This window comes from Pseudoliparis swirei, chromosome 13 (assembly GCF_029220125.1).
Source record: "Pseudoliparis swirei isolate HS2019 ecotype Mariana Trench chromosome 13, NWPU_hadal_v1, whole genome shotgun sequence".
In the NCBI taxonomy this organism is placed as follows: domain Eukaryota; kingdom Metazoa; phylum Chordata; class Actinopteri; order Perciformes; family Liparidae; genus Pseudoliparis; species Pseudoliparis swirei.
This window is the reverse complement of record NC_079400.1, coordinates 10,615,123-10,628,363: the sequence shown is the minus strand read 5'-3', so window position 1 is coordinate 10,628,363 and position 13,241 is coordinate 10,615,123. Positions and strand designations below refer to the sequence as shown.

The window sequence follows — 13,241 nt, the reverse complement described above, 5'->3', positions numbered from 1 at the left end:
CCGTACACCCGCACGTTCGCTCCGCCGGCAACAGCCAATCGACTTGTGCCTCCTGCACCTCGAGCTAATCACTCGAAATCCAGACTGTTTGCTGTCCTGGCTCCTCAGTGGTGGAACGAGCTCCCCACTGACATCAGGACAGCAGAAAGTCTCTACATCTTCCGTCGGAGACTGAAAACACACCTTTTCCGACTATATCTGGATTAAAACACAGATTAGCACTTCAGTGGCACTTAGATAGCACTTACTTATGGTACTTTTGTAGTTCGACTATGTTGAGGAAATGTTACTTCCTGTATTCTTGTTGTTCTTAGTTTGTACTCTAGGTTGAAATGCACTTATTGTAAGTCGCTTTGGATAAAAGCGTCTGCTAAATGACATGTAATGTAATGTAATGTAATGTGTGGAGGAAGTGTGGAGGAAGTGATGTGTGAAGGAAGTGTGGAGGAAGAGATGTGTGGAGGAAGTGTGGAGGAAGGAAGTGTGGAGGAAGAGATGTGTGGAGGAAGTGATGTGTGGAGGAAGTTTTGAGTAAGAGACGTGTGGAGGAAGAGATGTGTGGAGGAAGTGTGGAGTAAGAGACATGTAAAGGAAGTGTGGAGGAAGTGATGTGTGGAGGAAGAGATGTGTGGAAGAAGTGTGGAGCAAGAGATGTGTGGAGGAAGGTTGGAGGAAGTGATATGTGGAGGAAGTGATGTGTGGAGGAAGTGATGTGTGAAGGAAGTGTGGAGGAAGTGATGTGTGGAGGAAGAGATGTGTGGAGGAAGTGTGGAGGAAGTGATGTGTGGAGGAAGTGATGTGTGGAGGAAGTTTTGAGTAAGAGACGTGTGGAGGAAGAGATGTGTGGAGGAAGTGTGGAGTAAGAGACGTGTAAAGGAAGTGTGGAGGAAGTGATGTGTGGAGGAAGTGTGGAGTAAGAGACATGTAAAGGAAGTGTGGAGGAAGTGATGTGTGGAGGAAGAGATGTGTGAAAGAAGTGTGGAGCAAGAGATGTGTGGAGGAAGGTTGGAGGAAGTGATGTGTGGAGGAAGTCACTACACACACCACACACTCGCCACACACTCACCACACACTTACTACACTCACCACACACTCAACACACACACTCTCCCCACACACTCACCCGCTGACGTCCACAGGCCATGTACGAGCGGATGTTCTGCTGGATCGTGGGACGAATCAACGACATCATTGAGGTGAAGAACTACGACGCCAGAGTCCACGGGAAGAGCACCGTCATCGGCGTGCTGGACATTTATGGTTTTGAGATTTTCCAGAACAACAGGTAAGAAATGTCTTTAAACTTTTAAATTCATTGAACCAGGTAAGACGTGTTGAGGTCAAAGGTTAAACTAGAGACAAAATATTCCCTCAATATAAAATATCTAGATTTTTTTGTCTATTTTGGGGTGTATGATATTTGGAAAAATTAACAAATATATTTTTTTAATGTACACAATGTCACATTAATATATGCAAAACTTTTCCTTTTGCATTTTTCCGTGACTTCAAGTTATTCAAGTTCAAGTTATACAAAAGAAAAGAAAGAAATGCTTCCGGTTAGTGTTCATAAAATAAAATTGGAAGTAAGAAGTGGTGTTTTTGTTGTTTCTCAGAATCTTGGACACAAAGTGAAACCGCTATTTTGCGTAGATTATTATTTATTTTCAACAAATCATCCGATGCTTGACACAACTTTGACTTTGTGTGTAGGAATAAATGAACATTGTTACTCGCGCGTCTCTCATCTGTTCACTGACTGTGCAAAAGCAAATAAAAGACAGCAGATAGAAGAAAAATAATCTACTTTCCGAAATGTTACATGTTTGTCAACATGTGTGGAACACGCGGCTCCTCCATGACTTCGGCTCCCGTCTGTTTCCGCAGCTTCGAACAGTTCTGCATCAACTACTGCAACGAGAAGCTGCAGCAGCTCTTCATCCAGCTGGTGCTGAAGCAGGAGCAGGAGGAGTACCAACGAGAGGGGATTCCCTGGAAGCATGTAAGTGTGTGTGTGTGTGGGAGGGGGGGAGAGCAGCTTCCCTTGTTTCCAACGCCCCCTTTGAGGGAAGTCGTTTAAAGGGACACTCGCTGGCTGTCAAGATCTTTGACTTCCTAGATACACAAATATAAAAATTATTGTTGTGTTCCTTGTATTCACTTATAGCCTTAAATCAATATTATTATCTTTCATAACTTTTTAAATATATTTATATGTTATTGTTGTCTAGTTTATAACTTTAAATCAATATTGTTATCTTTCATAACTGTTTTAAATATATTTATATGTTATTGTTGTCTAGTTTATAGCCTAAATCAATATTAATATTATCTTTCAGAACTTTTAAAATATATTTATATGTTATTGTTGTCTAGTTTATAGCCTTAAATCAATATTATTGTCTTTCATAACTTTTTTAATATGTTATTGTTCTATTTTGCTCCGGTGCCTGCGTCCCTTCTTATGCACATTATATGTATGACACTATTTTTTACATGTGTTTTATATTTTTTTCATCACATTTCTGATTCCTGAAGTTACCGTGACATCATTTATTCCCGTCTTCCTCCGTCAGATCGATTATTTCAACAACCAGATCATCGTGGAGCTGGTGGAGCAGCAGCACAAGGGCATCTTCTCCGTGCTGGATGAAGCCTGCATGAACGTGGGCAAAGTCACCGACGAGGTCTTCCTCCAGGGACTCAACGTGAAGCTGGCAAAACACGCGCACTACACCAGCCGCAAGGTAGGAGGCGCCGATCGGGATTATTGATTATTGACCCAACGGAGAGAGGACGTCACAGACTCTTATGCTGCTGGTCTGGGATCTGTGTCGTTCACTGGGTACACTCAATAGATCTAATTATAACTGAGATGCTGTCATATTTATCTTTAACGAGGCATTCAATTAAATTTTTTTTGTATAGCCCAAAACCACAAATTAGCCTCAGAGGGCTTTACAATCTGTACACATGCGACTTCTTCTGACCTTTGACCCTCACAGCGGTTCAGGAAAAACTAATAATCTGATGAAACTCGTTCAGGAAAGTTATTGTCCATCACTATTTGCTTTATAGATAATAATCTACAATAAAACAATAATAATGCGTTGCAGCTTTAGTCTCGATGATGAACACATCATAAAACCTGTTGATCTCTTTCACAGCCGAGGTGGGATTTTATTATTATTCCGGCCGATTTTATCAAACGCTTTCCTGGCCGTGATTTTGCAAACGCAACGGAAAATGCGAAACAATAAAATGAGCAATAAACCTTCGTACAAACGACAAGCTTTATCTGAGATTGTGTGGGCGAGGCTGTGGAAACCCGAGAACAGCAGAGGGCAGACGAGGCCACGAGTCACCGTTAGCGCCTGAACGCAACCCTGTCGGGTTTAATATTCAGGAAGGAGGCAGTCTGATTCCCTCTCACGGTCACGCTCCACGCCTTCTGTTCGGGGTCACATGACAACATAAGTGTTTCTGTCCCTCTGCAGATGTTGATCATGTAAACAAACGTGTGTTCAGAACATCTGACAAACAAAAACACAGCTTTTGTTGTTGTTGTTGTTTTTATGACTGCAAGTCTCTGCTGCTCGGACACAAGGGGGCGTCAGATGTCAGAGAGAGAGAGAGAGATATGAGAGAATGATGAGAGAGAGAGAGCAAGAGTGCGAGAGAGAAAACGAGAATGGAGAGAGAGAGAGAGAGACCAGGAGTCTGACTCAACACTATGTGCACAAGTGATGTCACTGCCAGCCAATGGAGAGGGAGGGAGAGAGAGGGAAAGGGAGGAAGAGGGAGGGAGAGAGAGAGACTTTACTGGTTGGTGGAGCCATGGCCTTGCTTGTGTTTGGTCAAACTTAGATGGAATTATTAAATCAATATAATTCATCAAATCAATCAGACTATTCAACCAAGTAACAAAAAAAACAGAGCGAGATAATACTCTCTGTGAATGTTAGTGTGACCCCAAAATAGACCGTCGTGCGCTGCTGAAGAGTTCAAGGCAGCGAGGGTTCAAAGTGCACTCCAGCTCTGCAGGATCACACCACATCTACAGGTCGGTCTGCCGGGATGAAAGAAGAAAACATGTGCAAGAGATTGAGAGAAAGTGAGGAAGGGAGGTGCACAGGGAGAGGCTGTGAATTAAATGTGAGAGGAAGTGAGGTGTGTACATCAAGGGTGAGGGCTGAGGAGAGATAGATAGATAGATAGATATATACTTTATTAATCCCCAAGGGGAAATTTGTCGTAACAGTAGCAGCACCAATAAACTAAACACACAAGAATAAAAAATAAAATATAAAACAAAATATAAAAAACAGGGATGAAAGATATAGATATCTACAAGAAGTATACAAAGTAAAATATAAAATATATATGTATATATACAACATATATGCATACACAATACTAATGACAAATTAAATTAAATATAAAAATATTAAATATAGACAGTGTGCAAAATGCAAAGTGTGTGTATGTGTGTAGTGTAAATGAAAATGAAGTGTGTGTATAGTGTAAATAAATGAAATGTGTGAAGTTCAGATCAACATAGTGTAGATATTACGATCTGGCAAGAGGTGATCTGTTATAGAGCCTCATAGCCGCCGGCAGGAATGTTCTCCTGTATCTGTCCTTGTGGCAGCGGAGCGTGAGGAGACGTTTGGAGAAAGTACTCCTCTGTCCCTGTAGTAGGTGGAGATGCAGCAGCGCTAGATACCTCCATGTATCCTCAGGCTCGACTCGTCGATGTGTTTCTATTTATACCAACAACCAATCAGATGAGCGCGTCTCACGTGAAACGGGTCGGGTCGTTTTAGGCTCACCGTTTGTTTTTTCCTCATCCATCTCATTACCAGTCACAGTGGGGAGAAAACAAGCTCCAATAAAAACCTGTAAACTATCCGGTTGAACCAAAACAAACAAGTGAAATGAGCGTTACGTCCACCAGGGGGCCGGAGACGGGACATGAACGACGTGAAGGTTGACCAAAACATTCAAGCGTTTGTTTTATGCGTTATAAACCCAATTGATTAAAATGTAACAGTTTGTAATGCACCTTTTGTAATTGTACTTATCATCTGTAATGTCAATATACATCCTACACGCTGCATTTAGAGCAGAGAGACATATTTACATAATGTGCATAACCATCCAGTCCATGTACATCCATAAATCTGTATTGTTTACAACTTACAGAACAATGCACCTGGCAGTTTATTTTATTATTGGTCATTGGTGCTTTAGATGTGTGTATGTATATATATATATTATATATTAAAATAAATAAATATATATATATATGAATTAAGTATATACTGTATATATGTTTATATATATTCATATATATATACAGTATATCTAAATATATATATTTATAATTATATATGTATATATATATATATATAATATGTATATATATAATATGTATTTGTCCAGCTTTGTTGTCCTCGCTGTTATTTCTGTATAAGAAGAACAACGCCCATCTCTCACCACAAAAATGTGCACCTATTGAATTACATGCAGAACACCGTGAAGCAGAAACCGGAGGAGGAGGAGGAGGAGGAGGAGGAGAGTCTGGTCTATTCTCGGAGATGTTCCTGTAACAAAATCTGTGCTGCGGTTCAGACTCCTCGCCTTCACTCGGCTCGTCCTGGTGAAACCCTCCTCGCTCCTCCACCGCTCCACAGTCCCACTCGTCTGAGCTCCAGTCACATGTCGCTCTGCGGGGCCTCGTTTTCCACCCAGAAAACCCTCCACACACTCTGTACAGTGAAGAGCTGACATGTGTTAGTGACACATGTTGCCACTGTCCTTTCTAGAGGAGCTGCTAGTGGGCTTAAGGCAGGGGAGGAAGTGAGTTCAGGTTTAACAGATGCACTCAGTATGTCATGTTGCTTTGCAGTCTGGTGATGACATTTTTTTATTTATTTTTACCAGCCTTCAGGCTTCTCAGCCTCGTTATGAATTAATCAGGCTCTTTAAGCTCGGGATCCACCGGCTCGTTGCTATGGTTGTTCTCTCCTCTCCAGATGTTTTCCATCAGGTTGTTTGTTTCTTCTTCTCCCCTTTCATCACACTGAAATTCAACTAGTTAAAAAAGTGTTTTACTTTTGTGCGTCCTTGTTTACTTGAGTCATACAGTGTTTTATTCTACTTTTAGGTCATTGCACCACAACCAAATCGGATCGACTTATTTCCCGTGAAACACCCTCACCGTGTGTGGAGGTGCACAGCTACACTAAACACAGATGGTTGAAGACATGCAGCCATTTGCAGGTTTTTACTCGCAGTGATGAAACAAAAACAATTAAAGGATATTGACTACAAACCAGGGATAAAAAAAAGTTCTATAAACAAGAGTTTCATCAAAGGTGATGAATAAGTGCGAAATTAATTAGTAAAATGTATTAGTAAAAAGAAAGCACATTAGTTTCGTTGTCCCTGAAGCACCTAAGAAGATTTTACCTGTAAAGAGAAGCAGTCGCCGACCTACAGGAAGTACATCCCAGTCTTTCATTTAATTATTTAGAGTGCAAAAGTCATTTTTAGCAGTTTTTGTTAAGTTTTTACAGTTTTCATTCTCGTTTCTGCTGCCCTCTAGTGGTCAAACCATAACATGGCAGAGACGGGATAGAAAAGCCAGAACCTTTTGAGAGAAAAAACATCAATGTATGGGATTTATATGTTGTATACAGTATGACGTCAGCCTCCTTTACCTCATCCAAACTCAGCTGACGCATCAACATGTGACCTCGCTGTAGAATCTTTAATTTCTGCTCCAGACCTCCAGCGGATGGTTGCTCTCTCCTCTTTGCTCGTCTTAGTTTTTTTAATTCTTTTTTTTATCACTGTGCGCTGCTTTGATTTATAATCACATGCTGACACGGTAGTTTTTATTTTTGGAGCAGCCAGCCTGCAAGCTTAATGTCCTGCCTCTGCCTCCTTTCTCCTTCACAAGCCCCTCCCTCCATACCTCTCCATGCTGCCTTCACTTCCTTTTATCACCTTGATTTACTTCTCGAGTGTCTCACAGCACTCGGCGTGTACAGGTGCAGCATACTAATGGTGTGTGTGTGGCCTGCTCATGTATTTAATGCATGTTTGTAGGAGGTCTAAGTGCTAAAGCGTTCAAGGGGCCGTGTGTTTGATGCTAATCACAGAAACACTGCGTCCACTAGCTCGAGGGCACGAGGTCGGCAGCAACAGGAGGACGAAGGGAGGAGTGGACGTAGCAGCAGTTCACAGACCGTAAGGCAGGGGGCGGGGCCACAAGGTGATGGACTTGCTGTCTCTACGTCACCCCTCCTCACTCCTACACACAGAAACACTAGGGTGCCATCTTGTCATGATAAGTCACGGATGTCGCAGAGAGAGAGGACCCAAATGCCGACATTACTGCAACAAAAACTATATTTAATCTCAAACAACTTAACAGGACGACAAACACGCGGACCAAACGAGAATCTCTCTCATTCCCTTCCCCCTATCCACAGACACCTGTGGTTGTTTTCTCCCCAGGACCCTTCAAGGCTATCTCCATGGCAACGACCATCTTGCGGACTGAGAACTTTGTCTGTTGTGGCCTGGGGGAGGACGACATAACAGGCCACGCTCACACGAACTTAACATACACTGAAATGCATTCACTACCCCCCTCCCCCATCCCACGCCTTCGTCTGCTTCGTCCCCCCAGTGTGACAGGACGGGGCCTGTGATCGGCGCTGTAATGGCTGAAGGACCGGCTGGCTGCTTGTCGGTGCTGGTCACCTCCTGCCCCCAATGGCTGGGCTTAGATCACCCAGTCTTTGGCTTACCTCCCCTCCCCCCTTCCTACTCGTTGCAATTTATGTTTAAGATGTATGTGCTTATGTGCTAAGGTGTTTTTTTCCTGCTCCCACACTGTACCCCTAGGGGCATAGTCGGGGGGTTGTTTTTTTCTCGCCTCTCTTCCCTCATGTTATGCTGTAATCTTCCATCCCCTTTCTTTTCAATTTCGTTGCTTCTGTACCTGTACTCTATGCAATGACAATAAAACCCATATCATATATCATATCATATCGTACGAAGCCACACTGGGAATGAGACGAACAGGGTTTACATACACAGGCAGGCGGAGGTGATTGGACAACGGGGAACGAGACACAGGTGAACACAATGAGGGCGGGGCCAGCAATCACACAGAAGGAAACAATCAGGGCCAGGGCAGACGACCACAGGGAGACAGACGACACAAGGACTTCAAAACAAGACACAAAACGAGACACAAACTCCAGATCATGACACATCTGGGACCGAAAAATGGTTCCTCAGAGTCATGCCATAGAAGAACCATTTCTGGTTCCACAAAGAACCTTTCAAATGAGGGTTCTTTAAAGAAACATTTCCTTTAAGAGTTCTTCAATTAACCTATAAAGGTATCTCAAAGAACCTTTAAAACATGGTTCTTTAAAGCACCATTTCTGGTTCCACAAAGAACCTTTCAAACGAGGGTTCTTTAAAGAACCCATTTTCTTCAAGAGTTCTTCAAAGAACCTATAAAGGTTTCTCAAAGAACCTTCAAAACATGGTTCTTTTGGCACCAATTCTGATTCCACAAAGAACCTTTCAAACGAGGGTTCTTTAAAGAACCATTTCCTGAAGAAGTTCCTCAAAGAACCCATAATGGGGCCTCAAACGAAAAAATGGTTCTTCAGTAGTTGATGGTTCTTCGTAGAACCACAAAGCCTTTTAAGGAACCACTTTAGAACCGTGACTTGTCAGTGTGTGTGGTAACGTCCTCCAGTCGTTGGTAGGCGGTGGGCTCAGTGTTTACACCCAGACAGATGCCTCTCTTTGCTTTGGGTGCGATCCATCGCCTCGCCTGCCGCCTGGACCGGCTCCAGTGGGACCGGCTGAGAGTCCCCGACCGGCCCGGAGACACTCAGACGCCCATCGGGGGGGCTGGCCAGCCGACTGTAGGCGGCGGCTCGGTCCCGGGGGTCAGAGAGCAGGAGGGGCACAGGTGGCCAACGGGACTTCAGAGCAGTGGTACAGAACATATGACCCGCCTGAACAGAGTCGTAAAGCTTCCAGAAGTATGAACCAGCCTTAGTGATGGAAACTTCATCTTATTTCTTGAGTTATTGAGTTTATTTACAATTATTAAAAATGGAACAAATCAGTAATAACGAATCAATAATAACAAATCAATAATCACAAATCAAAAATAACAAATCGATAACTCACATTTAAGAAACTGATCAATATCGGAACACGTTTATTCACGCTGTCTTGTGTCTCTTACACTCCTACATCCTTATATTCCTCCTTTCCTCATTTACTCTGAACTTGTTCTGTTTCTATTTGTGTGCTCTCACTCACGCTCACACACAAACACACACACGCACACACTTACTTCTTGGCAGCTTTATTATTAGCACCTCCTCTGTGTTTGGAACTCAGCCGAGTGTTAAGACCGTGTGTGTGTTTGTGTGTGTGTGTGTGTGTGTGTGTGTTGGAGTGTAACTGATGGAGAGGGCTGAGGAGCCGTGTGGCTTCCAGCAGATGCATGCTGTCGGTCTGAGAGTGCATCTGTTTCTCTCCCAGTTCTGCGTGTGTGTTTGTTTGTGTTTGTTTGTTTGTTTGTTTGTGTGCGTCCGGTTGTTTGTGTCTTTTGTTTCATGCCATTTATCTCATGAAAAATGAGCGTTCTTCCTAATCGATCGTCTCCTCATCCTGAGACGGTTCAAACTCCTAACAGGCTCGACATTAAGGCCTGAAAGTGCTAACTGGGTCCAATAAATCACCGTTTCATAACATAACACTTTACTGTTTGAAATTTATTGTATTTTTTTTGTTTTGTGGCTCAAGGTGGGCGAGGCCTGTGGCCCTCTATTGGTCAGCTGCATTGGTGACGCCACTCTTTTAAATCATGAGTGATAATGTTTGGATTGGATCACATAAATGGATCTTTTTCTGGTCAAAGTGTTCCTGAATGATGCTGCTTTGCTCTTTTTAATGTTCTCTCCGTCTCTCTGCAGCTCTCACCGACGGACAAGACTTTGGAGTTCGACAGAGACTTTCGCATCAGACACTACGCGGGAGACGTGGTGTGAGTGTCTCCAGCTGTTATCCACTCAGGAGAAGCTCTTCACTCACATTTGTATTTTTGGAAATTTAGGTTTCCTAAATTAACCTTGATGGTTGTTTGGAGATGTGTGATTCACACTTTCTGACCCAATACTATTTGCATTGCTCCTTTTCCTTTATCTATTCAACCTCTGCTATTCCAATATATTGCATAGTTGCATAACTTTAAATGAATGCCTTGAATCAGTTGATGTAAAATATATAACAAACATGTTTTGGGGAATTTCCATTTCTGTGCAGCTATAAAACAGTAACGTAAGACCCAAAATATGTAATTGCATCGTCTCCGTCTCACACATCAAATAACCCAAAATGATTGGAAAGGAATCTTTTACATTTTATTTAGCTTGCGATTTTATCCAAAGCTACAGGGAGCAACTCAGGGTTAAGTGTCTTGCTCAAGGACACACCGACTAGGGCGGGGATTGAACCGCCAACCCCCTGATTGAAAGACAGACCTGCTAACCACTGACCCACATTCTTGATCAAAGACCTCCATCAAGTTCCCACGTGGCGATAACTCCACTCGGCCCGCTAATGAGTCCACGTTGTAGTCTGCAGCAATAAAACAGAACTGAGGCGCATCCCGAGGTGATCGGGCGCCATTAAAATGAATAAATTTCTCGCGCTAAGCCCCCAGAAAGTGCTCTCAGGGAAACGTGTTGAGCACTTTTGTGCGGGCTAAGTGTCTAAGTGTCCGCCACCCAGGGGAGGAGAGGGGGGGCGGAGGGCTGGATGAATCCCTGGACCACTTAGACCAGGCAGGAGGCAGCAGGCTCCTCCCCCCCTCACAGCTTGTCATCACCCAACGGCACACTTTAACACATTAAGTCTAGTTAACACACGTACAGTATGATCTTAGATTAGCATTACACTACAACAAACTAACTGTGCCGATATTTACGTTTACTCGCCTCCCTGTCTCCTCTCCTCAGGTACTCAGTGGTGGGTTTCATTGATAAGAACAAAGACACTCTGTTCCAGGATTTCAAGAGGCTGCTGTACAACAGGTGACACACACACACACACACACACACACACGCAGGGTAATACACACCGCTTCAATCACCTCCACACTAGTACAACTAATCTCCTCCTCTGAATATGAATGTGAGGTCCGGTCCCTCCTGACCCGTCTGACGCTCATCTGATAAAGCTCTCGGGTCAAAAGCACAATGTTTGAAAAGCAGCCAAAAATGTCTCAGCGTGGGTTTTAATGGAAACACTTAACCCTTGTGTTGCCTTCGGGTCATTTTGACCCGATTCAATATTTAACCCTCCTGTCGCCTTCGGGTCAATCTGACCCGATTCAATGTTTAATGTCGGTGTTCTTTCGGGAGTCAACAAACAAACATAAAGTACCTCACACTTAAACTTGGAAAACAATATTAATTCTAATAATTTTCTGGAGATTTTAATAGCTGGGGTCATATTGACCTCAAGGGTAAAATATGTTAGTAAATATAAAGGTAACAGGAGGGTTAAACATTGAATCGGGTCATATTGACCCGAAGGCGACAGGAGGGTGAAACATTGAATCGGGTCAAATTGACCCGAAGGCAACACAAGGGTTAAAAAGGTCAAATCTTAAATCCACATTAAAAAACAAATTGTCGAAGGAAGTGGTCAATCAAATAAGGGAAACACTTTTTAAATGGCAGGAGGCGAAATAAGATGAAATATTGTCAAAGTCAAATTTTATATTTAGTATTTGTACTGCAGAGACTTGCTGGTCTACACACCATTACAGACTGAAGAAAAACATATTTTCTTTGCTGTTGATCCCCTGAAGAATCACAACATGATAATAGTTATTGTTTTTCCATGACAATGAGACAAATTATACAAATTATAGTTTCAAATGTTTTTAATTGTGAAGCGTTACTTAACTAGGTAACTAAACGTGGTATTGCAGTGCTTTTTACCCCATTTTAAGAAACACACATAATGTTAGAAGATAAAGGTTGAACACGCTTCAAAATACTATAAATATCTGCATTATAAAAAAGAGTAAATAACTTCTACAATTAAGATATGTGTGTGTATAAATACAAATAACTGTATTATTATAATGATAAAAAAGAGTAAATAACTTATACAATTAAGATATGTGTGTGTATAAATACAAATAATTAAAAAAATAAATGAAACAATACAAACAGTTAAAATAATCTTGAAAACAATGATATTTAAAATAAATAAAAATGTATGTCACGCTTCAAAATGTTCTTGAAGAAAAAGAGAAAACTTCTACCTGTAACCTGTAAAGATGATTAATCCCTTTAATATCGGAAATGGTAATGTCAATCATAATAATCTCATTTAGATATTTTTACAATATATTTCAGCCCTAATAACAACATATCTGATCTGTCCTCTTGCTTATTACAATGTGGGACTTTAAGATGAGCCCAAAAACAATGAATTATTCTGCCATTCAAAGAGTTGTAATTTCTCCGTGTCCCGTCTTTGCAGCTCCAACCCGGTCCTGAAGGGGATGTGGCCCGAGGGCAAGCTGAGCATCACCGAGGTCACCAAGCGGCCCTTGACGGCCGCGACGCTCTTCAAGAACTCCATGATCTCGCTAGTGGAGAACTTGGCCTGCAAGGTCAGCAGTCGGGGCGGGGAAACCGACGGGTCACGATTAACGCGGGTAGCTAACACGGTGGTCTCCCCTCCGCAGGAGCCCTACTACGTCCGCTGCATCAAGCCCAACGACGTCAAGTCCCCCCTGCTGTTCGAGCAGGAGCGCTGCCGCCACCAGGTGGGCTACCTCGGGCTGCTGGAGAACGTCAGGGTGCGACGCGCCGGCTTCGCCTACAGGCAGACCTACCCTCGCTTCCTGCAGAGGTACCTCCAGTAAACACTCAGACGTCATCGCCGAGCCCACTGTGACCTCGGAGACGTCCCAGTCGCGTTGTATTCAACAATGATCTAATGATGAAAGTCCGCATGACCTCACTAATTATACTTTTGGCCATTAACTCAAGAATGCAAATGATAATTGTAAAAATCACACAAACGTGTTGATTGAGGACTCAACATATGACATGAAATATATGTCATATTTGACATATGTCATGGATGTAATATATGTCACATGT

The 13,241-nt window shown here is 42.7% G+C and overlaps 1 protein-coding gene across 1 annotated transcript in view; it reads left to right on the top strand.

Moving 5' to 3' along the window:
* The window catches only part of myo1d (myosin 1D), an 83,000-nt gene that overhangs the window by 24,463 nt on the left and 45,296 nt on the right, over positions 1-13,241 (top strand). The window contains exons 9-15 of the mRNA XM_056430647.1: positions 1,140-1,285; positions 1,888-2,002; positions 2,577-2,747; positions 10,029-10,099; positions 11,073-11,147; positions 12,613-12,745; positions 12,821-12,987. Of these exons, the coding sequence (XP_056286622.1) occupies positions 1,140-1,285; positions 1,888-2,002; positions 2,577-2,747; positions 10,029-10,099; positions 11,073-11,147; positions 12,613-12,745; positions 12,821-12,987 (878 nt within the window). The remainder of the gene's footprint in view (positions 1-1,139; positions 1,286-1,887; positions 2,003-2,576; positions 2,748-10,028; positions 10,100-11,072; positions 11,148-12,612; positions 12,746-12,820; positions 12,988-13,241) is intronic.